This window comes from Cinclus cinclus, chromosome 20, assembly GCF_963662255.1.
Source record: "Cinclus cinclus chromosome 20, bCinCin1.1, whole genome shotgun sequence".
Lineage (NCBI taxonomy): Eukaryota > Metazoa > Chordata > Aves > Passeriformes > Cinclidae > Cinclus > Cinclus cinclus.
In genome coordinates, this window is record NC_085065.1 from 2,311,005 (window position 1) to 2,337,095 (window position 26,091).

A 26,091-nucleotide genomic window follows, 5' to 3' on the forward strand; every position below is an offset into this window, starting at 1 on the left:
TTGGAACACTTGGTGTGAAGTTCAGAGTCCCACACCAGTGCAGTGCAGAGTCTGGAAATATGAAAGCTAAAACTTAAGGCATCAGTTTAACTCCACACCTTTGACTCCTTGTGGCTGCGCTCGCAGTGGGACACTCTGAGGTTGGGTGGTTTGGGTTCACATCCTGAAAACCTCCAAAGCTCCAAAGACCTGTGCTGGATGGAGCTGGAGCAGTGGAAGGGGGGCCCAGGAACACCCCACCCTGTGGGTACAGCTGGGTGTGCTCCTGGCTGGATGTGTTTCTCACCTTTGCAGAGAACCTTCATTTGCAGGCTCAGCAGAAGGGGAGCAGATTCCCATTATCGTGTTCTCCTTGCATCTGGAATTTTAAGTCAACTGCATAACAGAATCTTCTGCTTTCTTAAGCATTTCCTTCTCCTTTCTTTAATCACGCTGAGATTTCCTGTGATACTGTGAGCTGTAATTATCATCTGCAGATCAGTGGCGATGCTAAGCTGGTTCTTAAAGGGATTTTTTTTTTCTGTGAATTTCAGATGACCAAGAACAAAATTATAATCACCTGATACTAAACAGTCCCACCCAGACACCTACACATGGTAAGAGAAAACAAAGAGCAAAATTACACATGTTGTAACTTTCCTCTGCCAGCCAGTAACATTTACTGGTGCCACAGTGTGTTTAATGTTAATGGAGATATTCCTCTGGCAGTGCTGCATGGCTGATGGTTCCCATTAACATTAAACACAGGACCATATTTTCAAGAGTGTGCACAGGGAAATATGGCCCAGTCTTTTCTAACTGTGCTGATCAGCCTTGTGTCTAATTCCAAGATACTCCTTTGTTTCCCACTTGGTTTCCTCCACTCGTCCCAGCCTGGAGATGTTTCTTGGCTTCCTCCATGGCCAGAATGTGCTTCTCTCTGCTCAGCCCTGTCCCCCAGCCCTTCTGTGCCCTCCTCTGGGTTTCCTGAGCAGCAGTGGAGCCTGGGCTGTGCCCCCATCCCTCAGAGCCACCACGGACCAGCCAAGCCCTGGCAGCTCCTGGCTCCAGCCACCCCCAGGCCAGTCCCTGCCCCCCAAGCCCCTGTTCCCCATTCTCTGTGCAATCACACCAATTTCTGGTACATCCCTCAGGTCCCTTCTGCTTTCCTCCCTCTTCTGCTGCTGCCTTGTCTTTGTCCTGTCCGTGTTCCTCCCTGCACCCTTTGCCTTTGGGATGGGATCCATTCCTCCTTCTGTAAGCACTCAGTAAATCTCACCTCAATCACCTCTGGCAGCCCTGAATCTCTGTATTTGTCACTCTTTTTTTCTTGGCACTTGTTTTGAATTCTGAAACCTCGTCCTGACTATTCTGGAGCTGATTTATTGCAAGTTGTGTTCATGTATAGAAATCTCCCTGCTGCTAAGGAGGGTGGGAGAACAATTGCCCTTGGAAAGATCAGCTAAAACCTTGGGGGTTTCTTCTTCCCAGAGGAGGCAGGCATCTCTTCAGCCTGCAAATTGCTGCCATGGTAAGACTGTGTTATTAGGGCTTCATTTTCTGTCTTCCAAACACTCCAGGAGGAAGAGTGTCAGCTTTAAACTCATCAGTGCCACAGCAGTATTTATTGAGCCTGAACTGATGGCCTCCAATGTTCCTGACTACTCATTCTATTTACTTTTTCACCTTCCTGAGGGGGGGGGGGGAGGGGGGGAAAGAACATGGAGAAATAGAGTTGAAACTGTGTTGTCTTCTCTTTAGTTTTGGTACTAGCTTTTAAAATCCAGCCCCTGCTGGGTTCTGAGCTGCCCTTAACCTGAGTCTGCTCAGGAGCTTGAAGGCAGCTCCAGCATCAGGGTCCCATTGCAGCCAGGAACTCCAGGCCATGTGCTAAAACAATTCAACTTCCTCCGCTCCTAACAGATGCTTTACTTTTTTATGTACTTAAGAGACAAAGAACTGAAGGCAGATACACTCACGGTCTTGGATTCCCTGTGCTTCCTGTGTCTTAATAATTTGGTTGTTCTGAGTGGCTTGGATGAGCTGACTACAAGTAAGTGTGTGATTCAGAGGTGCATCTTTCCTCTGAGTGTTCCAGATGGCCATGGGTGCTTTTGTTCTTTGTGTTCGTGTGTGCTGATGCTGGTGAGCCATTGCTTGGCGAGTCTGAAACTACATTTGGACTTTTCAAGTAAGGCATCAGAAGAGCTTGCAGGATTCAGAATTACTGCTGAGATTGTGACCAGGGCTGAATTTAATTCCCTCCCTGGCACGGGGCACCTTTGTTGTGTGGTCATGCAGATGTGGAGGTGGACAGGAGCTGTCCTGTGTTCAGCGGCTGGTCCCTGGCACCTTTTGTGCAGTGACACCCTCTGCAGGGTGAGGGGCTTGCAGGCGGCCTGGAATCCTCCTTACTGCAGCTGAAGGTCCTCACGGTGCCAGCCTGAGCCAGCAGGGCAGTGGCTGGAAGTGACAAGCAGCCAAAAATCCTTCCTGTGCCTGGAGCACAGGAAGCTCCCTAAGGCTGCACCCCTGGGTGTGCAGGGTAAGCTGAATCCTGGAATTTCTGTCAGGATGGGAGCTCAGCTGCTCTGGGCTGGTCTCTTCACAGGTCATTGTCTTTACTTGTAATTCCCTGAATCTCCAAACTCCCTCCGTCCTGGGCCTGAGCAGCAGAGGATGTCCACAGCCAGCTGTGCACATGCCGAGCCTGGGGCTCTGCAGGACAGCTCCTCATGGGGAAGGGAGGAAAGCCAAGGTCCCTTGGCTCTCCCCTTGCTGCACTGGCTGTGCCTGTGGAAAAGTGGAACCAAATGCACCCACTCAGGTCTTCTCCCAAAGGTCTTGGGAGTCACAGCAGGGTCTCAGCATCTGGGAGTGATCCAGATGTGCAGTGGGGCAGCCATTCCCTGTTTTGGGAATCATAGCAGGATCTCAGCATCCAGGAGAGATCCACATGTGCAGTGGGCAGCTGTTCTGCTCTTTGGGGAATTGTAAATGGATTTTGGCGTGCAGGAGTGATCCAGATGTGCAGTGGGGCTGCTGTCCCACCAAGCAGCATCCTGGGAACACCCCTCTGCATCCCTGGAAGGGACAATGTTCAGCTGAGGGAGACAGAGGGTGGCCAACATCTGTTTCCACGGCAGATGCTCTCCAGCTCCTCATGTCCTGCTGCCTTCAGCTGCCACAGAGAAACAAATCCCACGGGGATGAGAGCAATCCATGTTCACAAGGAATAAGGAGAACAAAGAAGAAGCAGGTTTGAGGTCTTGGAGCTGTTCTGCTCCAGCTGCAGCTTCCCAGGTTTAAACCCCAGAGGGCTCTGGTTTAACCTGGCAGAGGGTGCCACTTTTGGGGCACAACTTCTCAGTGCAAACCACAGAGCTGGGAGCTCCCTGAGCTCCGCCTGTAAAAGAACAAATAACCCCCGATCAGCACTGGGGTTCCAGTGAATCTATTCTGCCAGGCTGCTCTCACCTTGTTAGCACAGAGCTGAGAGGGGAAATCTCCTTTCCCTCCTTCCTGGCTGGCACAGAATGGAATGCGGGCTGGGAAATGGAATATCCGGGGGAAGACAATTCCCAGAGGGATCAGAAGGGACCGCAGGCATGTGAGTGTGGAAGTGTCCCAGGCCAGGTTGGACTGGAGCCCCTGGAAGGTGTCCCTGCCCATGGCAGGGCTGGCACTGGATCAGCTTGAAGGGTCCTTGCCAACCCAACCCGTGCTGGCACTCTGCAGTTCCACGACTCTCCCAGCCCAGGGGCCACAAGCCCAAGATTTCAATTCTGCTCTTGTTGAGGGCTCTGAGCATGCCACATCTGCCAGAAATCCCTTGGGGTTTTTTTCTGCTGCTGGACTATTCCTGCCCCAAATTCCCTCCCAGGACACCAAATGTCCCATTCCAGGTACCTACATCCCTTTAGAAACCTCAGCTGAAATTCTGCTTTCGGTGACAGATTTTAGACCCAAATTCCACTGTAATCTGAATTTTTATGTGGATTTCCTTAACTCTAGACTTTATTTCTACCTCAGCTGCAGATTTGAGCTGCAAATGAAGAACTCTACAGCAGTTTTAGGAAATGTAGTGATTTGTATGTAAAATGTGAGTGGGAGGGAGCAAGTATTAGGCTCTAAGCACAACCAAGTTTTACATATGAAATGCAGCTAAATCTTTTGATACATTAATTTATCTTGCTTAGATATTCAGCCTTCACACAAAATAAGCACATAAAATGATTTTCCCCATAAAAACATTAAAATATGAAGGAAAAAACCGAGCTGGGGGCACAAAGGAGAACTGAGCATCAGCTATAAAAGAAATACACATTGACTGCCTGGGCTCAGTTTCTGTGCAGCTTATTGCTTTATTTTTTACTGCTACTGAAGTTTCATCTCATTATATTTAGTGCATATATAATTATCCTAACCTAAAGAGCACCTAATAAACATTTTTTTTTACATCTTTATAAATACCAAGCGCATTTCCAAATAATATGGTTGGAAGGAAGTTCATATCACGACTTTTATGTCAGTTAATTGCATTTTACAATCATCTGAAAAAGTACTTGGTAAACCACCATGAGCAGCCAATTACTTCAAGTTTTTAATTTGTCCAAGTGTTTTTCCATGGATGATGCCTGGGATTGCTCTGATGGAGGAAATTTCATTTTATAGCTGCACTTGTGTGAGCTTTTACTCATGTATGAGTGTGGTTTTCTCTTTCTTTCTTTCTTTCTTTCTTTCTTTCTTTCTTTCTTTCTTTCTTTCTTTCTTTCTTTCTTTCTTTCTTTCTTTCTTTCTTTCTTTCTTTCTTTCTCTTTCTTTCTTTCTTTCTTTCTTTCTTTCTTTCTTTCTTTCTTTCTTTCTTTCTTTCTTTCTTTCTTTCTTCCTTCCTTCCTTCCTTCCTTCCTTCCTTCCTTCCTTCCTTCCTTCTCTTTATTTCCTCTTATTTTCCTCTTCCCTCTTTGCTTTCTTTCCTTCTTTTCCTCCTTCTTTCTCTTTTCTTCATTTTAAAAATCCAGGACATCTTCCTTCCCACACAATAATAGGGCTTTGGGGGGTATATTTCTGAAAAAATCCTTGCATCTATTTTCTTACATCAGACCAGAAGCTTCAATTTGGGGCTATCCCAGAAGATATGAAAATGATTCCCTGTTCTGTCGCATCTCCAGCAATTTGTTGAGAGTTTTGTGTCTATTGTGTTTAAGACACTGTTTACAAAATCATAACAATTAAGGACTGTTTAAATTAGCTTTATCCCCAGCAGAAATATATGGGGGGAATGAGAAGCTGATCAGATGTGCAGCAATAACCCAAGAAGAGACAGACCCTTGATGTCCTGAGCTTGTGCAGGGCAGGAATGGCAGTGGGGATGACCCAGCTGTGACAGGGCTGGAGCTCAGCCCCAGCTCCTGGTGCCTCCACGCTGCCCTTTGGGGTGCCAGGTTGGGACTCCTGCTCTGCTCACAGGACACCCAGATTGCTGTGCTGCAATCCAGCCTCAGTTCTGGAATTAGAGCTCACTGGAGAATCAGGGCCACATCCCCCTGAGAGCTGCTGGCCGTGTTCCTCAGTGCAGAGCCCCCTCTGGGCTGGGCTGGTTTTTGGGGATGTGCTTGGACGGAGGGAGGCTGGACTCACCCTGCTGAGGTGTGTGCTGCCCTTCCCTCGGGCACAGCCACAGAAACCTGAATGGTGCAGGCTGCAAGGGACCCTAAAGTCACCCAGTCCCATGCAGAGCACGGGGTGTGGCTGCCCCTGGACCCCTGGCAGTGCCCAAAGCCAGGCTGGACACTGGGGCTTGGAGCAGCCTGGGACAGTGGAAGGTGTCCCTGCCATGGCAGGGGTGGAATCAACTGATCCAACCCAAACCATCCCATCCCATCCCATCCCATCCCATCCCATCCCATCCCATCCCATCCCATCCCATCCCATCCCATCCCATCCCATCCCATCCCATCCCATCCCATCCCATCCCATCCCATCCCATCCCATGCCTGTGTGACTTTCCCTTTGGAATCAGCTCCCTCTCCCTGCCCTGACGAGCTCTGGGCACGAGGCCTGGCAGAGCTGGGGACAGGTACCACTTTGCAATGGCCTCAAGGTCAGCCCCAGCTCTGCACAGTCCTGGGTGTTGGCAGCTCTGGTGCCAGTGCCAAGTGTTTTATTCTGCACCCTCTTCAAGGGCAGCAAACTCTAGCACAGGCAGCTCCTCTGCTCTGATTGCTCTGTGCAATTTTAATTTCTGCAGCTCTCCCTTTCATTTTCATGGGCAGTGTTGTTCCTCTCAGCCCAGTCGTGGGTTCTATATTCAGTGAAGCACTCTGTGCACTCGGGGCCTTTCCTTGCTGATCCCCCTGGGTGACAGCACTCAGGGCTGTCATTGTCACATCCAAAGGCATCACCCTGCAGCGTGTGCTGCATCCCTTCCCTCTGCACCTTCCTCCTTCAGGCTGCTGCTCAGTTCTTATCCAGGAGCCCTGCAAGATCCAGTCCTAGAGCCATCCTGATAGACACAGGGGTTTTAACACTGGCTGACTTAAAAATCCTTCCTCTCCAGCTCATATAAATCAGGGCAGCTACTCACAGGAGACCTCTGATTTACACCACAGAGGATCTGACCTGGAAATGAAGAAACTTCCAGGAGATTAGTTATAAGAAATGCAAAGCACTATTAATAACAGCGTTTGTAACATGAGAAAGCAGACGTGTGAAAACACAAACACTGAAGATATATGTTATAAATTTAATTTGAGGCTTTGAACATCAGTTTATTTGCCTGCTCTGACAGCGTGTCACTTCAGGATGGCCTGGGAGCTCTGAAGGCTGGCACAGAAGGCTCCAGAACGTCATCAGTGCTAGCAGATTTTCCTCAGGAATGGGACCCTTTGTAAGAACTTGCGTCAGAACCCGAGACTTTGCATCTGAGCCTTCAAAGGGCTGAGCAGAAGGCAGAGCTGGGGGAGCAGGGGGAGCTTTGACAGAGGGCTGGAGCTCTGCTGAGCTGAAGCTGAGCAGCAGAAGGCTGGGTTCTAGCAGCTTCTCCTAGGTGACATTGTTTGCTTTCTCTGGGTGAATGTTTTAAAAGGCGTCTGTTGAAATGTCTTGCAGAATTCGCACAACATATGTGCAGACTCAAATGCAAATCTGCAGCACATCCCTTTTGCCACTTGAGCTTTGTTTAAAACTTTGCCATCAATTCACTTTTTTTGTTTTGGGTATCATCTGCTCCTGTCCTTGAACATGAAAGATTTTGTGCCTCGTGTAAACACACTTGAAAGTGTCTTCCAACAAGAGGGGCAGAGCGAGATGTGACGAGAAGACTTCAGGTCTAATCTGCACAGCTCTGGAAATCCTGAAACTTCTCTGAGCCCCAAGCTTGCAAAGCACTGGCAGGGAAAGGAGGCTCTGCCTCAGCTCAGAGGGGCTTGGTTTCCTTCTTAGATGCCAAAGCAGCCGAGTGCGTGAGTCCAGCAGAGCAGTGAATCTGTGTGTCCACCTTCAGTGCAATCCCCAGGCACAGCAGGGCTGCAGGACCCACACCAGCCCAGCCCATCTTCCTGCTGGGGTCAGTGATGCCTTGGAGTGCCCACCCACAACAGAGGGCAGGCAGAGTTAGAGAATAAAGTGGGGATTTATTTATTTCAGCAGTTACACACTGGGCAGTCAAAGCCTTCCAGAGGCTGCACCAAAGATGGACAATGGTTACGAGTGCTTCAGACAGTTAAAAGTTTGGTCTATTTGCATATCAGGGGTTAATTATCCAATTACAGCTTCAGGTAATTAAGTAATTTACCCCAGTTTGCTCCCTCCCAGTTCACTTTTTTTTGGTACTTTTGGGGCCTGAGGCAGTTGTGTGTCCTTGGATCACAGGCCCAGAGGAATTGTTTTGCCTGACCAAAATATGAAGACCGTTAACAACACTTTATATGGAGTTCAGAGTTATGCACTAAAGCAGTGCAGGCTTTATTTAAGAAAATATATAAAAATAAAAACATAAAAGCTAAAATCCTAAGGCATTATCAGAATGTAGTAGGAGCACAGGCAGTCCATCCAGGGCAGCCCCTTCCCCAACCCTGGGAGCAGAGCAGGAGCCTCTCAGAGCCTGGCCCAGGGATGCTCTGGTTCCTATAAAAATACAGAAGGGTTCAGGCTGCCCTGGCAATTCTGAAGCAGAAGAAATGCACCCATCTTGCTTGGTAGGGCTCCAGGAGGAGAGATTAGAGCTCCACAGAGCTCCCTGCTCCCCTCCTGGGCTCCTTGTGCCAGCCTGGTGAGTTCTGGGCTGGGCAGTGCCGAGCAGCAGGGCTGGAGCATCCCTGCTCAGGGCACTGTGCAACCCCTGCTGCCTGGGGGCTGAGCAAGTGCTGCAGAGCTGAATTCCTGCTGAATTAATCAGAGACATCAGCAGAATTTTAAAGCCTTGCATTGACTGTACCAAGGTGGGGCTGCTCCAAGGCTATAGCAAAGAGACTTTAGAAGCCCAGAGAAATGTCTGGGTGAGGTTCCTGTGGCTGCTGTGTGTCCTCTGTGCTGGCTGAGTTCATCTCCTGCCTGCTCCTTTGCCAATTCCTGCGCCAGGATGGATGGTGTGTCAGAAAATGGGCATAAAATGGCACAGAGATGTAGGGTGGTGCTGAGGAAAATGGAGACTAAACCTGACTTTCATAGTTAATCCCAGTAGCCATGGGACAGTGCTCGTTTTCCAGTGGTCCTCTCCAGCTGCCCAGAGTGTAGAGCTGGACTGGGATGAGTGGGAATGCTGGGGAACACAGTGTACAACCTCAGCTGCCTTGCAGGGAATTGGGAGACTTTTTATTTGCATCCTGATTGTTGATTATGACCTGCAACTTCCATAGGAACTCACAAACACCACAAACAAAGAGGAGAGAGACCAGAGACAAGCTTGACTCAAATATATTGCAGAGTGAAAAACTGCTGAGAAACTCGTGCTGAACTGGCCTTAGAATATAAATTGCACGAGATATTTCTCCTTACTAGAGTGCCTCAATTCTCTGATCTCTCCCTCAGACTACATTATGCAAAAGACATCTGAAATTAGCTTTGGTCATTTCAGTTTATCCCTTATTTTGCTGAGTGACGAGCAGTGGATTTCAAGGTGACTCCTCGTTTGCCAGAATCATTCCTGACTGCCTGGATGGGAAAAGCAGCAAGAAGATGAACTGATCCTGCAGCAGCCCATCAGATAAACGTGTGGCACTTAATTTCACACACCTCCTGCAAGCAGTCAATTAATGCTCCTGCTCTGGCACCGAGCACAGGCTCCGTGAGTACGACTGGGCTCATTGCAGCATGTCCAAACCTCCATGGAAATGGAGATTAGCTACAGGTTCTGGCTGAGGAATTTGCAAAGAGATGTTACCCCAGGGTCCGTGCCACACAAGCACGAGGAGGAGTGGGGACATGGTTTCAATGCTGCTGCAGTCTCTGTTTAGTGGGTAACATCGAATCAATTGTTTCCAGCCCCCTGATGAGCACGATGCACTCCCTGATCCTGCAGCCAGTCTGTTAGACCTGGACTGAAGTCATCAGCAAGGAAATGATGTTCTCTGGGAGGTGACACTCCGGCTCCCTTGGGTCTGTGCTCTTTTTGCCACACCAGAACCCTGCTCCAGAAGAGCAGAGAGGAACAGAAGAAACAGGAGAGGAGATCTGTGAGCCGAGGTGGTTATTGCATTGTTAGGAGGAGTTTGCACCAGTGCTGAATTCTGTAAGGATGTCAGGACAGCCTCAGCCTGTCTTTGACGCTGCAGTGCTGAGGGTGGGTGACAGGAGGTTTAAAATATCCAGGGGAAGTCACAGTGGAAGAAAAGTTGTGGAAACAGCTCTGGATCCCCGTGCACAGAACCCAGAACTGCTGGGTTCATTTCCAGGCAGCCAGGGCACCAAGGACATGGTGAAATGAAAAATTCAGAGAGGAGGAAAACGTTCTGCTGTCCAAAAAACAGGACTCCACAGGGCAGAAAGGCAGCAGGGGAGGAGATGGCCTCACTCTCACATTGTTTTTTGGAGAAAACAGATTCACTTATGACTCGATTGTAGAAAAATGTCTGTGAAATGTCCACACTCTACTTGGGTGGATTTTGTTACGAACTTTTTTGTGGGAAATGGGAGAAGTTAACAAGTGTATGGACACTGCACAAAACCAACAGCTTTCAAAGTGAAATTCCCCTGCTGCTCTGTTACTTTTGGGCAGAATCCAACCAGCCCATGGTGCAGAGGAGGCAAGGGGGCTTGGGGCAGGTGAGTGCACACTGATCATGCATTGCTCTTCATGGGACCCTTCAGGCAGGTACAGCAGGAAAGTGTGAAGCCAAGACTTGGACATTCTGCTGCTCTACCAGACAATTTACCTATCTGATTTTGTTTTCAGACCATCCCTGAAGTGGCCACCTCCTTGGTCTTTTGCCTCAGCTACAGAACCCCATCACTGCTGTGGGGTCTGACAGAGCCCACTGGTGTCTGCTCTGGCTTTGCTTCCAATAATTGAAGTTCCTGCTTTGTTAAATACTTTCATATCTGCTCATTTTAGTATCTGAACACCTTGGAGTTATAACTGCAGTCCAACAGGTCCCTGTCTCTTGGCTGGGCTGATGAAAGTTCATTTTCCAGCTTTCAATGAAGGAACAAGGTTTCAAAACCCTGCAGATAGTCTGGACTTCAATGTTAGCATCTGGGCTCAATGCAAATTGTTACTGACAGTGCCCTCAGAACTGTGACAGGGAAGACCCTGCCTGGGGACCCCCTCAGTGACCAACAAAATGAACTTCAGTAGAGGGGCATCCTCCACCCCTCAGGAACAGGGATTTCCTGCCTCAGGAACCTCTCCAGCACCTTGCCTTGCCTTGTCCTCTGAGTGCCCCCAGATGTGTCCCCAGATGTGCCCCCAGAGCCCCACTTCACACTCCTGACTGCAGGGAGGCATGAAGGTTTCCAGAGCCCCAGAGCCCCAGTGCCATGGACCAGCACTGCCCTGGAGCCTCCAGGGTCATTCAGAGCATTAATGAGGAGTCTGGCACATGGAGAGGGCATCTGGATTACCAGCCCCAGTTAAAAGAACCCCCCAGACTGGTCTGTGTCCCTGAGGGGGGGGGAGAGCAGTGTGGGGGTGAAGGTGAGTGATGCTGCCTGAGCACCTGGCACAGCTCCAGGGGTGAGAGCCAGTCCAGCCCCATCCCTCTGGGACAGCTCCAGGGACTGAGCCAGCACTTGGCCTCTCCCCATGATGGCTGTGGACAAGGAAACAGCTCCATAGGATCCATTTCTCCTGACCTGGACAAGGAAACAGCACCACAGGATCCATTTCTCACGATCTGCTGGTGCCAGATTGAACCATGTCCAAGAGCCTGTGGCTCAGGCTGGCCTGGGTCCAGCTTTGCTCCCTGCTGGAGCCTGTGGGGCTCCCTGCCTGTCTCATTACCTCATGCACACTCTAAACCTGTCTTTCTCTGCTGTTTTTTTGCAGACAAGCCACGAATGAACAACATCCTCACTTCAGCCACCGAGCCCTACGACCTGTCCTTCTCCCGCTCCTTCCAGAACCTCTCTCACCTCCCGCCGTCCTACGAGTCTGCTGTCAAGACCAACCCAAGTAAATATTCATCTCTGAAGAGACTCAGTAGGTGTCAGCTCCTTTCGTTCCCCCTGTGTCTGGTTTGTTCTGGACATTAAGGAATAACCCCTTCCCTCTGCTGGGGCACTCTTGGATTGGCATCTCCACTACTGATTCCTTTGGCTGTCACTTCCCATCAGGGATGAGTGTGGAGAGTCTTTTCATTGCTGGGACAGCACAGCACGTGTGGTTATTGCTTGCTCTGCTGCCTCCCACCCCCTGCCCGGATCAGCTCCTGGCAGAGGCATCTGAGAATCCTTTCTTCCTCTCTGCTGGAGCTGAGCCCAGCCCAGCTGGGTGCTCAGAGCTGCCCTTGGCACAGCCAGGCCTGGGATCTCACCAGCCATGGGCAGCTGGGAATGCCAACAGAAGGATGGTGGTTGGGAACATCTTTTCCAGGAGGAGCTCTACCTGCCTTGGGCAGTGCTGCAATCCACGTACTCCAAAGTGTGTGTCAGATCTGTTCCATGCTCAGATCCATTTTCTGTTCCATGCTCTGTGTGTCAGAGCTGTTCCATGCTCAGATCCATTTTCTGTTCCATGCTCTGTGTGTCAGAGCTGTTCCATGCTCAGATCCATTTTCTGTTCCATGTTCTGTGTGTGTCAGATCTGTTCCATGCTCAGATCCATTTTCTGTTCCATGCTCTGTGTGTCAGAGCTGTTCCATGCTCAGATCCATTTTCTGTTCCATGTTCTGTGTGTGTCAGATCTGTTCCATGCTCAGATCCATTTTCTGTTCCATGTTCTGTGTGTGTCAGAGCTGTTCCATGCTCAGATCCATTTTCTGTTCCTTACTCTGTGTGTGTCAGAGCTGTTCCTCACCCCTTCCATGCCCAGACCTACAGGGTGTTTTTGGTATTCCAGCAGCTTTGTCCTGCTCACACTCGTTACCATCTCTCCTTTCCTGCATTTTTATGGATTGCAGTGTTCTGCAATGGTTCTGTAATGTTCCAGTTCATCCCCTTTGCTGATCTCAAACCCCTCAGCTTCAGTGGGATTCTGAAAGAAGTGATTTTTGTGCAGGAAATGCTTTCTGCAGACTCACCCTGGGTCTGTAGCTTCCATGAGCAGTTTCTGGATGCAGCCACGGAGTCACACTGCCTGACTTAGAGAAATTACTTAGATCTTTACACCCACAGTGGATCACTGATGTCAGGGAAGGATGAGAAGCATATCTGACTTAGTCTGTGGAAAATCTGCATTTCCAGTTTAGCCAGCTAAGGGAGACATGCCAAATTTAGTGGCAGGGAAGACCTTGGACTATCCATAGAGAAAATCTGTGGAAGATTTTTCACAAGAGACAATGAAAATGCAGAAAAAAAAACAAAACAAAACAAAAACCCTCAGTCCACTCCTTGACTCTTTAATGTGGGACTTAGGTACCTGTTTAATATTAAGGCAAACTCATTTGATGTGCATAAAGTAAGAATGTGCTGAACTGTGTTGGACACCAGAGCTGAGGTATTTGGGGATTGGAGACTGCCCTGTTCCCTGTTCCCTGCTCCCTGCTCCCTGTTCCCTGTTCCTTGTTCCCTGCTCCCTGCCCCCTGTTCCTTGTTCCCTGTTCCCTGCTCCCTGTTCCCTTGTTCCCTGTTCCCTGCTCCCTGTTCCCTGTTCCCTGCTCCCTGTTACCTGCTCCCTGTTCCCTGTTCCCTGTTCCCTGTTCCCTGTTCCCTGTTCCCTTCTCCCTGTTCCTTGTTCCTTGTGCCCTGTTCCCTGTTCCCTGTTCCCTGTGCCCTGCTCCCTGTTCCCTGTTCCTTGTTCCTTGTTCCCTGTTCCCTGTTCCCTGTTCCCTGTTCCCTGTTCCCTGTTCCCTTCTCCCTGTTCCCTGTTCCCTGTTCCCTGCTCCCTGTTCCCTTCTCCCTGTTCCCTGTTCCCTGTGCCCTGCTCCCTGTTCCCTGTTCCTTGTTCCTTGTTCCCTGTTCCCTGCTCCCTGTTCCCTGTTCCCTGTTCCCTGTTCCCTGTTCCCTTCTCCCTGTTCCCTGTTCCCTGTTCCCTGCTCCCTGTTCCCTGTTCCCTTCTCCCTGTTCCCTGTTCCCTGTTCCCTGTTCCCTGCTCCCTGTTCCCTGTTCCCTGCTCCCTGTTCCCTGTTCCTTGTTCCCTGTTCCCTGCTCCCTGTTCCCTGTTCCCTTCTCCCTGTTCCCTGTTCCCTGTTCCCTGTTCCCTGTTCCCTGTTCCCTGTTCCCTGCTCCCTGTTCCCTGTGCCCTGCTCCCTGTTCCCTGTTCCTTGTTCCTTGTTCCCTGTTCCCTGCTCCCTGTTCCCTGTTCCCTGTTCCCTGTTCCCTGTTCCCTGTTCCCTGCTCCCTGTTCCCTGTTCCCTGTTCCTTGTTCCCTGTTCCTTGTTCCCTGTTCCCTGCTCCCTGTTCCCTGTTCCCTTCTCCCTGTTCCCTGTTCCCTGTTCCCTGTTCCCTGTTCCCTGTTCCCTGCTCCCTGTTCCCTGTGCCCTGCTCCCTGTTCCCTGTTCCTTGTTCCTTGTTCCCTGTTCCCTGTTCCCTGTTCCCTTCTCCCTGTTCCCTGTTCCCTGTTCCCTGTTCCCTGTGCCCTGCTCCCTGTTCCCTGTTCCCTGTTCCCTGTTCCTTGTTCCTTGTTCCCTGTTCCCTGTTCCTTGTTCCCTGTTCCCTGCTCCCTGTTCCCTGTTCCCTGTTCCCTGTTCCCTGTTCCCTTCTCCCTGTTCCCTGTTCCCTGTTCCCTGTTCCCTGCTCCCTGTTCCCTGTTCCCTTCTCCCTGTTCCCTGTTCCTTGTTCCCTGTTCCCTGCTCCCTGTTCCCTGTTCCCTTCTCCCTGTTCCCTGTTCCTTGTTCCTTGTTCCCTGTTCCCTGTTCCCTGTTCCCTGTTCCCTGTTCCCTTCTCCCTGTTCCCTGTTCCTTGTTCCCTGTTCCCTGCTCCCTGTTCCCTGTGCCCTGCTCCCTGTTCCCTGTTCCTTGTTCCTTGTTCCCTGTTCCCTGTTCCCTGTTCCCTGTTCCCTTCTCCCTGTTCCCTGTTCCCTGTTCCCTGCTCCCTGTTCCCTGTGCCCTGCTCCCTGTTCCCTGTTCCTTGTTCCTTGTTCCCTGTTCCCTGTTCCTTGTTCCCTGTTCCCTGCTCCCTGTTCCCTGTTCCCTGTTCCCTGTTCCCTGTTCCTTGTTCCTTGTTCCCTGTTCCTTGTTCCTTGTTCCTTGTTCCTTGTTCCCTGTTCCCTGTTCCCTGTTCCCTTCTCCCTGTTCCCTGTTCCCTTCTCCCTGTTCCCTGTTCCCTGCTCCCTGCTCCCTGCTCCCTGTTCCCTGTGCCCTGTGCTCAGCTCTGCTTCTGCCATGAGCTTTGCTCCCTGGGGACACTCAGATCTCCCATTCCCTACAAAAAAATCCCACTGCTGAAGAGTTCATGTTCATGGATGATAATGTCTGGTACTGGAAACCCCTTGAAATCAGGGCATTGTAATATTTCTGCTTTAAATTGTCCCCATTTTGAGGTGACCAAAATGAGAATTTCTCTCTTTCTGGAGGCCCTGGCACAGAGAATCTGTAGTGGATCCCTGGAAGTTCCAAAGCCAGGATGGAGCAGTCTGGGACAGTGGAAGGTGTCCCTGCCATGGCCGGGACTGGATGATCTTTAAGGTTCCTCCCAACCCAAACGAGTCTGGGATTCTGCAGTGTGATCCTATGATTTCCTACATCTTTGTCTAAAATGACAAAAATAGGTTTGTGTTAGGGTGCCAAGGTTAAACGTTCTGGGTGCAGTGCTCCTGTCAGTGCTCCTGGAGCCTTCCCTGCCCCTCTGGGCAGTTCCTGTCCCACTCAGGGGATCCCTGGCAGTGACCAAGGACACCGAGCTTGTCTTTGGCCCTTGGCAGGAGAGGGGTTCAGTCAAGACCTTAAATATCCACCGAGGGAATTCAGTGGATATTTATGCCCACTCAGATGGGGTGCATACAGATGCCCACTCAGTGCAGGGCAAATCCCACCTAGTGACCCACCCAGGGCAGGTCTGGGCAGGCTCCAGTGCTCGCTGCAGGACACCAAGCCAGCCTCTTGCACAGCACCTGGCAAATGCCAAACCAACTGCTCCACTCTGGATTTCTGAGCAGCCGAGGAGTTTCAGCTCTGGAAGTGCCAAGCCCTCCCTTCTCCCCCTGGGACTGAATACATTCAGCACCTCCAGAGTCACTGAGTCACTTTATTGCAGCTGCTCTACTCCAGAGCCAAAGGAAAAGAGACTCCCAGCTCCCAAACCTCCCCTTGCAAAATGCCAGCAAGATAATTTTCTTATTCTGTATAAAAGAGCTGAAGGCAACACAAAAAAAGTGTGATCTAAAAGCTGGAGTTCAAAAATTACGTATTGGGCTTTCATTTTTCTTATTTAAAATTATTTCTTTCCAATAGACTCCCTGTCATGGTTAGAAAAAAAAATTAAAAGAAAAGTTATGAAGAGATCATGAACAAATACTTGTATTTGAGCAAGATAAAAAGCATTAGATTTTTTTTTTTTAATCTATGTTTCAGGTGCTTGTCTAGGTTTCCTCAGGCTTGCCAGGCAGGGAAAAATGAATTATTTTCCTCCAGTTAGCAGAGACAGATGGCGAAAGACCAAGGCTCTTTATCCTTCAGGGCACAGACAACTGGAGCCCACCTGGGTTTTTTTGGGGGGTCTGGGCACCCCCTGTGCCCTGGCAGGGGGGAAGAACAGTGATGGGAGCAGTGAGAATGTGGCTGAGCAAGAGCAGCTGGATTAATTCCATCCTGCCCAGTGCTCCAGGGAATTGCTCTCCTAGCAAAGTGAGAAAGGTCAGTCAGGAAGGAAGCTCCTATTTTCAGGCAGATTAAACCACTTGGTGCTGGCTGGAGAATCATCACAAGTGACTGGGCAGCTTAGAAATGTTAAAGCCAATTAAAACAAGGAGAGACAAGCCCAGAGAGGAAACCTGCTGGAGCTGCAGAGGAAGAAAGCTGGGAAAATTACCTTTAGGGAAAGGAGAGGAATTCTTGTGATGGCCTCACATGCACACACACGTGCATCTATTCTCACCATGGTAATGTATAAGAACAGGAAGAAAAACTGTCCTTGCTGTTCTGCTCCACGTTCCCTTCCCAGAGCACCATAAATCCCATTTTTTTTCCTGGAATTTCTGGAATTCCAGTGCCAGAGGAGCTCTGCTCTGCCTTTCTGCACTGGCATCTTATGTTGAGGTGGAATACATAAGAGCTTTTATTTGGGGATCTCCTTCCAAATGTGGAAACCTGCCCCCCCCCCCCCCCAAAAAAAAAACAAACAAAAAACCAAACCAAACAAAAAAAAACAAACCAAAAACAAACAAACAAACAAACAAATAAAAAAAAACCCAAAAAACAAAAAAACAAACCACCAAAAAAGCTGTCTGAGGGCAAGCCTAGCTGGAATCCAAGGCAGTTGAAGCATTCAAACATTCCTGAAATTTGGTGAGACCAGCCCTGACTGCTGTCCCATAAACTGTCAAAGGAGGAAAGAAAGGACAGGAAAATCCCAACCAAAAGCAATGAAAAAAGCACAGAAACTGTGCAGAAAGCATAATTTCCAGGAATTCCAGTTCCAAATGTTTAAAAAACACAAGGAAAGACCCAGAAGTATAGGATTTATTAAAAAAATAATTAAAAAAAAAACTGACAAGAAATACATCAGTGATTTTTTTTTTTTTTTTGTCTGCTCCCAATTTCTGCATTTTTTGGAATCCTCTTAGGACACTTTTTAAAAAAAATTAAGCACGTCCTTGATGGAGAAACACACGGGATTGTAGTTTTATTTTGGTTAAAATTGTGAATGTCCGTTCTCACGTGAGCATCAGTGACAAGAAGAGAGTCAGGGTTATCAGATCCCAGCTGTCCCTGGGACTGTGCTGCCGTGATCAGGGTGACATGAACCAGCCTAGAAGATGTCCCTGCCCATGGCAGGGCATTGGAACCGGATCATCTTTAAGATTCCTTCCAATCCAAACCATTTTGTGATCCCAAGATTTCAGCTCCCAGAGAAACTTTGGTTTTGGCCAACTGTGCAAGCAGAGCTTCTCACTTCCCACCCCCAGCTGGTGGGCAAAGCTCCCGAAGCTCCACTCTCCCAAGCCTGGAGCTGGATTTGTTTCTCTGCTGTCCCTGGGTGCAGGAATTCTGCACTTCCAGCTCTGTGCTGAGCTCTCCCTTGGCACGAGGCACGTGTCTGATGCAGCACAATCCTGTCAGACTCCGTTCCCCATGCCTGGCTCAGCCTGACACCCCTCTCAGAGCCAACAGCCTGGAAAATGTCTGTCTGCTGCTGCCTCGAGCAGCTTGTTGGGTGTGCCACACGGCTGCTCCGACGCCTCTGAGCTGGAGATGAGAAGTTTTTCCACACCTGGAAATGTTCCTCCTCCTCCTCAGCATCACGGGGGGACACAGCCTGAGTGAATTTAGAAGCATCTTTGAAATTAAATCAGCGCCCTGAAAGGTCAGCAAAACTGTGACCAGTGTCACAGGGTGGGAGAGGGAAGGAAAAGGTATTTTTTTATGCTCCTAATGGGCAAAGCATTTTAACGTGTAGAGCATGCTGCATTTTTAATCTAAGGAACAACTTCAAACCACTTCCAAACAGCTGATTGTGCCGCCTCTCTAGCATCCCCAGAGCTGTAAACCTCACATGAGCTGGTTTAGCTCCTGCTGGCAATTACCAGAGCCAGGTGTGAGCATCCAAGCACATCTCCATTTGGGATGTTCTGTGCTTTAATTACATCTATTTAGAGTCACACGGGCAAATCCGGTGGAACTCCTCTCATCCAGAGCAGAGGCCAAGTGCCAGAGTGCTAATTGCTTCATTCCCATCCTGCAGCCAGCCTCCAGCATCTCTGCTGAGCCTGTGCACACCAGCGTGGCATTTCTAACTATGGCCAAAACATAGAATAGAAATGCCTACACTTCCTGGGGCCATATGGAATTTCCCCCACCCTCAGGCTTCCTAGAAGGTGATTTTAAAGACACGAGAGCTTGAGGCCAGGAGAGCTGCTGCCTGACATTTGCAGTGAGACATCCTTCTAAAAAATGTTGGATGACAAAAAAATAACGACTCATTCCTGCAGTGTGTGTTCTGGAGAGCAAATCCCACAAGCAAGAAGCAGGCACAGGGAGCTGTGGGTGACCTCATGCCCGGGATGTGGGCTGGGAGGAAGGGGCTGGCAGCAGCCCTGGTGGCACAGATGTTCTCAGCTCCTACATCTGGATGTGAGACAGGAACCAGCCCCACCTCCCCACGGATCTGGGCTGTGCACAGGCAGCAGGGAAGGGAAGGTGTGGGAGGGGGGATGAGGACAAAAGTGAGGGACATGGCCCAGCATGAGGTGGTGACAGCCCTGCAGGGTTTGGCTGAGCTGGTGCCTTGTGAGCAAAGCTCTGGGATGCTGTCAGCACCCACCACAGGAGCTCTGGCTCGTGGGACAAGCAGCCATGTGTCTTCAACTCCCAGCCAGTGTGGTGCATAAAACCTACACAGTGATGGCTATGCCAGAAGAAAGAGGGAATTTCCACCATTATTTAATTACCAGGGCTGTTGAAGGCCTACAGGAAGAGGCAGCACCAACCTCACCTGCCCCATGATCACCTTGACCGTCCTGCAGCAGAGCTTTTCTCTTTTTGTCACTCTAACATCCTCAGAATCTCCACACATGGAAAATTTTCCTCTTCCACCATCTCATCTTTTCCTATCTTATATCACTTGCCATGGATTGAAATACTGCAGCTGAGAAAATAAACAAAGCTCCTCATTATTATCACATATCTACATCATATTTGTCTGAGAAGCGAATGACTTTCCAGAGGAATTTTATGTCAGTCCCAGGAGATCACTAAGCACAGGTAGGACAGGATGTGTTTGCTCATCAGCACTTGGCTCAAGCCTGGTAGGGACCGTCCCTGTCCCTGCTGGGTTCTGTGTGTGCCCAGCTCTGGGGGCTCTGTGCCAAACTCTTCCTGTGAGGTTATTTTGCAACAAACCTCGTTTCTTCTGCAAGGTGGAGAAATTTCCTTTACCTTTGCATGAGGAATCCCCTTCCTGCACCCCACTGCTGGCTTCTCCAAGGAGAGGAGGGCTCCTGCCAGGTGTCTGGGATGGGTCTCACTTTGAAGGGCTCTGAGGTCCCTGATGAGCCAGAAAGGGAGGGGGATGCTTTTGGTCACATCAGGAGAACCTCTCAGAGAAATGAGACAGAAGGCTCGCAGGGGTGATCAGTGTGGACCGTTAAATGTGACTCCATCCCCTGACCCACAGAGGCCAGAACAGTGTTCTCCCACTTGTGACAGTGGGATTTTGGGGAGGGATGGGTATTCTGGGCTTTGCAGCCACAGGCACATCAGGGCACCTCAGGCTGCCCAAGGACTGCCAAGCCTCCTTCCAGGTAAGTGATCCCAGTACCCCGGCTGACAGCATAAGAACATCAGAGGGATTAACCAGAAAGTGTTTGTGTTTCTGCTGTTGCTTTAAAAAAAATCTGAAACAACTGTGGAGTTACTTCTTTGAGTTACCAGTTGGTTGAATCAGGTCATTGCAGATGCTGTAGGATTCCAGTGATCTATCACGATACAGATGCAGTAGCCAACATCCTCTCTGAGACTGCAGTGTTTCTCTCAAAGCCAAAAAAAGGAGGGTGAGTGTGTGGGGAGTGTGTGCTGCATTTCAGAGCAGCAGAGAGATCATTTGAGATGCAGGAGCAGCAAACTGAGCAAGAAATGTTCTGTGGGATAAATGCTGTTATATCAACCAAGGTTGATTATAAAAACAGGAAACTAAACCTTAGGCAGGCGATTCAGTGTCTCAGAGACCATCCCATGACCACCAAACCTGTTTTGTGATCACATGTGCAGATATTTAAATGTGGTAATTAAAATGTGATGAGGTCACTCGTGGGCTCCAGGGAATACCCAGGTCTGAAGCCAGAGGTGACATGGGGATCTCAAATGGGGACCTCACCTGCTTGTGTCGCCTGCCTTGTTCTTTCCCGTGAAGGCGACATTTGGGAATTTCTCTATAACTCTCATGTAAATTGTGTGGTACCATGGTCTGACCTCCACAGCACATGGGGGTGTGGGGTGCACTGCCCAGGGACTTGCACTGTCCCCATGCACTCCCCACTCCTCTGTCTGCCACAAGCCCTTGGTGACAACCCCCACCCAGGGCTGTCCCCGCCTGTGACAGATGGTCGCTGGGGTGTCATCAGGAGGCAGTTCCTGGGCTGTGTGCTGTGCACAGCCCCTTTGTACCCCTGGGACAGCACTCTGACATTTCTAACCTCACCCTTCCCCTTCCCACAGCTGACAAAGAGGCTGACGAGTACTACATGAGGAGGAGACACCTGCCCGACCTGGCAGCCCGGGGCACGCTGCCCATCAACGTCATCAAAATGTCTCAGCAGGGCAACCACCGGGACAGGCCCCGCCGTCCCATCAGGGCCATGTCCCAGGACAGGGTGCTGTCCCCCGAGAGGATCATGCCCGAGGAGTTCAGCATGTCCTACGAACGGATTCTCTCCGACGAGCAGCTCCTGTCAGCAGAGCGCCTGCACTCCCAGGACCCGCTGCTGTCCCCGGAGCGGTCGGGGTACCCCGAGCAGTCCATGTCCAGGGCATTGTCACACACGGATGTCTTTGTGTCAACACCCGTCTTGGATCGCTACAGGATGTCAAAAATGCACTCCCATCCCAGTGCCTCAAATAACTTGTACAATACCTTGAGTATGAACCCGACCTCCGCCAAGCGCCAAGCGTTCGCCTCGCGCCGGCACAACACGGTGGAACAGCTGCATTACATCCCTGGCCACCACCACCACTACCGCACCGCCAGCAAAACTGAGGTGACTGTTTGACACGACCCAGTGCATTGTAGATACTCCTTAAGGACTGGGGTGGCCACAGCACCCCGTTCTGCAGTGGCCTTATAGGCCAAGATAACCTCTACAAACTCAGTGTCTGCAAAGACTTCTCTGACAGTCCCGCCCATGTTGTTTTTAAAGCCACCCTTTCATCAGTGACACAGGAAGAACTGAAGCAGCAGTCAGACACTAGTGAGGGATAGCAGAGGAAATTTCCTGATGTGCATCAGTTTCTGTCAAAGAAAGCTATAGTAATCGATGGCTCCTTCCAAGGGCTCACCTGCATTATCCCATAGTTTCCATGAATTCAGGATTTTTCAATTACTCCAAGGAGAAGCAGCCTGAGACAGAGAGGAGGAAATGCAGCCCCCCATCCTGGCAGGAAGGGGCCTCATTCTTTGTCCTCGTGTTTGGCCTTTCTGTAGCAACTAGGGAAGTTCTGGCTGCTGGGGCCACCCCCAGGCTGCTCGACACCCGTCAGCCCCCACACATCCATTCTTTGTCACCCTTGGAGCAAATTCAAGGGCAGACTTTCCTGCGGGACTGGCAGATCTAGGGACAAGAATAGCCTGGATGAGAAATAAAGTTTTAGTATTATACTAAATATACTCATAAGATAAAAACATACTAGTGCCTAAAAATCGCCTGCTCTCTCAGTGTAGGAAGTAGTGGGGTTGATGTGTTCAATAAGCACAAATATGCTGAAATGCTTGTTAGACCCTTTTCTCCATTCATTCTAGTATCTTGGTGTCTCCAACATGTAAATAGGAAGGAGGAAGAGGGTTTCCCTTCCTCCAGCTTCTTGCCACTGCTGAACCTAAAGCACCAGAACCCATTCAGCTCCACACTTCTGGCCTGTGCTGGGGGAGGTCCTGGCCCCACCGAGACCCCCACAAGGCAGGGCTGCCACGCCTGTCACCAAGCCTGGATTTCTCCCCAGAAGTTTCTTTTCCTGGTAGCATTTTCCATGGCCCACTTCCTCATTTCTGAACGTTTTCTCCTGCCATTTACAGCCTAGAGCTCCATATGTAGCAAATCTTTTTCCAACCCTTAGCAGAGACACAAAGCTGAGGGTGTCTGTTTACCGAAAAGCAGGTCGGTAACTTTCCATGGTTTTTTCTCCCTACAATGGCCTCCCAAGAAAACCTTCCAAACTCCAATTCCACTGAGTCCCAATCCCAGCCATGAGGACAGTTACATTTCATGCATATAAATTATATATCCAGCATAATTATAATTAATGGGCATGTTGTATATCTGATATAATGCTAATTAGATACTGTATATTTGTGAAATCTTTAAAACATAGACTCGTGAGTCCAGAATTATTTGCGAGGGTTTTACCTTTGGCTTTCCAGACAGATTGGGCTTTGCTTTTGTTTTTTGATAGATTTGGGTTTGGGTTTTCTTTTATTTATTTTTTTTCCTTTTGATTTGTGCTCCTACCAAATTCTGTAGAACTAACTCCCACCAGAACACACTTCTGTGGCCAGGAAAGGGTCTCAGGGGGTTTGAAGGCCAGCCAGACCTGATGCTGGAGCTGTGGGTGCTGGACACTGTCCCTGGTGTGCCCTCAAGGCCCCACCACCTGGTGAGATGACGACTGACTTCAGGCTGTGAGCACATCCCTGTGCACTTCTCTTCGCATCCCATGTTCCCACACCGACTCTTTTCCCGCATGGCTCTTTATTAAGCTTCACTGAACTTTGCTTTGCCCTCCTCCCTCCCCTCAGATACCTCCTGGCCTTAATGACATTCCCAGCCCAACTGTGTCAAGTCCTGTAGCAAACACTGATGGTAGGGCATGAGCATGAGTCTCCTGTGGAGGCTTTGGTGCAGGGTAGGCAGGAGGAGCACGTGTCCTTACCCCAGTGAGACTTACAGGTGGGCTCAGTGGGGTGTCCTGGTGGCCTTTCTCTTTCCCAGACTGTCCTGGAGCTGGTCCTATTTCCAGAGCTTTATGCTGCCCCATCTGATGGAGACTGTGTTGAGAAGGACTCCATCAGTGAGAGGTTACTGGGGCTTTGTTTGACAGAAACTGAGCTGGGAAGGAACAAACAAATAAGAGTCTCCAGGGTCAGATTCTGCAGCCCTGGGCAAAATCACTCTGGGCAACAACCAGAACTGTCTGTGGATCAGGGTGGCAGTTCATGGCATGGGAGGGATGAGAGAGAACAAGCTCACACCTCATCTCCTGCCCCCTCCCTTGATGGACACAACTCTCCCCTGACTACCTCCAAGCTCCTCGGCTCAGTCCCTGGATTTTTCCTCCCAGAAGACAATCCCTGTGAGAACATTGCCCTTGCTGACCTTCCCACGGGCAAAAGGGTGGGACTCTTGTGAAGAGAAGAGGAACTCTGACGGCTGATGGGGAGGCAGCCCCTGCTGAGGTTCTGGGGCTCTTCTATTCTCTCTTGGCCCAAGCACAGCCAGGGAGATCTGAACACTGGGGGAGAGCAGAGTCCACTGTAGTGTCTCCAGGAGCTGTGGTGGCAGAGTTGGAGAAGAGGTGACGGTGGGAGGCCGTGGGTAGGTGAACACTACTCTCTTTCCATGTCCATAACTGTGTCTCAAGCTCTAGTCTTCATCTCAGTGTTCCCTTTGTGAACTAAGAAGTTGCTGGACCACATGAAAATTTGGAAATTTTTCATTTGAGGAGCCCATGCTGATGCTGAGCCTGGGCCATTTGACCTCCGTGTCTTCTGTTCTGGCTAACAAATATCACAGGCCCTCTGCTGATGTGTCCTACCTGGGCAAGAATCCTCCAGAGAAATCTTAGCCTCATTTCCTTCTCTTTTTTCCACCCACTCAACTGTTTCAAGCAGATGTGTCCCACAAGGAGCTTTTTTAGGCCAAATCTCTTCAGGGACTCTGCCACCACCAACAGAAGATTTTCAGCAAATTTCCTTGGGAAGGAACCATGCCCTGGATACCACCTGGGCACCACGTGTTCCCACAGCTTGCTCTGTGTGCTGGAATGGGTTGGTGGCTGGGGCAGTGGTATTTCAGCACACACAGGTGTCCTTAGGTCATGTTTTTCCCTTATTCCTCCTCGTGAGAATTTGTCACTGGAAGAACACTTGGTCTGGGACCGAGTGCCATGACCCCAGCATGGTCCCCAGCACTTCAGTTCCCCATGGTCCTCACGTGATGAAAATGGAAGTCTCCATATTAGCTCTGTGGAGGGATCAGGCCATAACATCTGTGAAGTGCTCTGAGACCCTCTCGCAGCAGAAACTGTAGAACAGCAAAGTGTTTTTGTTAATCTTGTTTGTCATTGTCCCGACACATCGTGTGCCATGTGTCACAGTCCGGCGTCTGCCCAGAACGAGAGAGCCGGGCTGGGTTTGCCCAGATTCCCACTGCTCTCCTCCTGGTCAGGGTCCTAGCAGGCAGCAGCTCCAAGGGATGCTGTTCCCTGCTCTGGGACCTTCCTGCTTCCCTCTCCTCATGTCTGAGTCACTACAACACCCTGCACTCAGGAGAAAAGCGGGAAGCAGCCACATTCCTCTGTACAGTAAAACATAACCTGCCTTGATTAATCTCATATACTCTGAAGAATTCATCTGTATTTTCTCTACCCACAGGTGCAAACAAACACCTGGGGAGTGTCCAGTTCCCAGAGTGCATGTGCAGGGACTGGGGGAGGGGGATGTAGAAAAGTTTATATTATTTCCTACAAACTGATAATTATTTGCATTCCCTGAGCAGCAAAACATCCTGGATGGCTGCACTGGGTTTTTTACAATTTTCTGTGTATGTGTATATAGATACAAATATATATATATATATATATACATACATACTGCAAAATGCAATCAACATGTTCTGACTGACCCTGTACCAACTGAAGCTTCCAAACTGTGTTGAATCATTCTTTGAAATGTGGAAAACTATTTTTAATGAACCACACACAGCACCACATGGAACAGGAACTTTGTCACAAAAAGCCTTCTAATGCCAGTGAATCATGTTTTAAAGGGGAAAAAAAAAAGAAATATTTTTCAATGTTTTAATGTTCCTTTTATAAACGATGATCTGTTACTTGGGAATGGGGGTGGGTGGGAAGAGACACAGGCAGTTGTCTGGGAGTAAGCCCTCCTTCCCCAGCCTGGATTTAATTTCTGTCTGCTGAGCCTGGCTGGCTGCAAAGCTGCTCCCAGGAACCTGAGCTTCCCGCATGCACATTTCTGTTCTATCAGAAGCATTCCCACCAGGAATCTGCAGGAGCTTGGCATCAGCTTTTTGTTAGAGATGTTTAGTTCCTGGTAGCTGGGAAGACATCCTCATCTTCTTCCACCACACAAAAAACCCACCATGAAACAGGGTAACTTTAATTGTGTTTGAAATATGAATTCTGTTTGGGATCAATTTGCCATCTTCAGCTCATGCAGAAATAGCTTGTCTTAGTTTTTTAGTTTCAGATTTAGTGCTTCATTTGGAAGGAGGGACTCTGCTGAATTACCTTTAGCACGAGCAGATTTTGTGTTCAGGTGCATTTCAGCTGAGTGAAAGAAGGGAAACGTGTGAGAAAGGGGCTTCAATATTTTCCTAGCAAGTGCTGTTAGCAATAAGCCATGTTGGGGCTGCTCCTTGGGGAACAGCCACTTCTGTGCTGTGTGTCCACAGGCAGGTGGGAGAAAGGATCA

General features: G+C 49.6%; 1 protein-coding gene across 1 annotated transcript in view; it reads left to right on the plus strand.

Annotated features, from left to right (window-relative positions):
- SHISA6 (shisa family member 6) overlaps positions 1 to 21,436 on the plus strand; it is a 187,264-nt gene extending 165,828 nt beyond the window's left edge. Inside the window, exons 4-6 of the mRNA XM_062506327.1 lie at positions 534 to 596; positions 11,465 to 11,617; positions 20,886 to 21,436. Of these exons, the coding sequence (XP_062362311.1) occupies positions 534 to 596; positions 11,465 to 11,617; positions 20,886 to 21,436 (767 nt within the window). The remainder of the gene's footprint in view (positions 1 to 533; positions 597 to 11,464; positions 11,618 to 20,885) is intronic.
- The last annotated feature ends 4,655 nt before the right edge of the window (positions 21,437 to 26,091 follow it).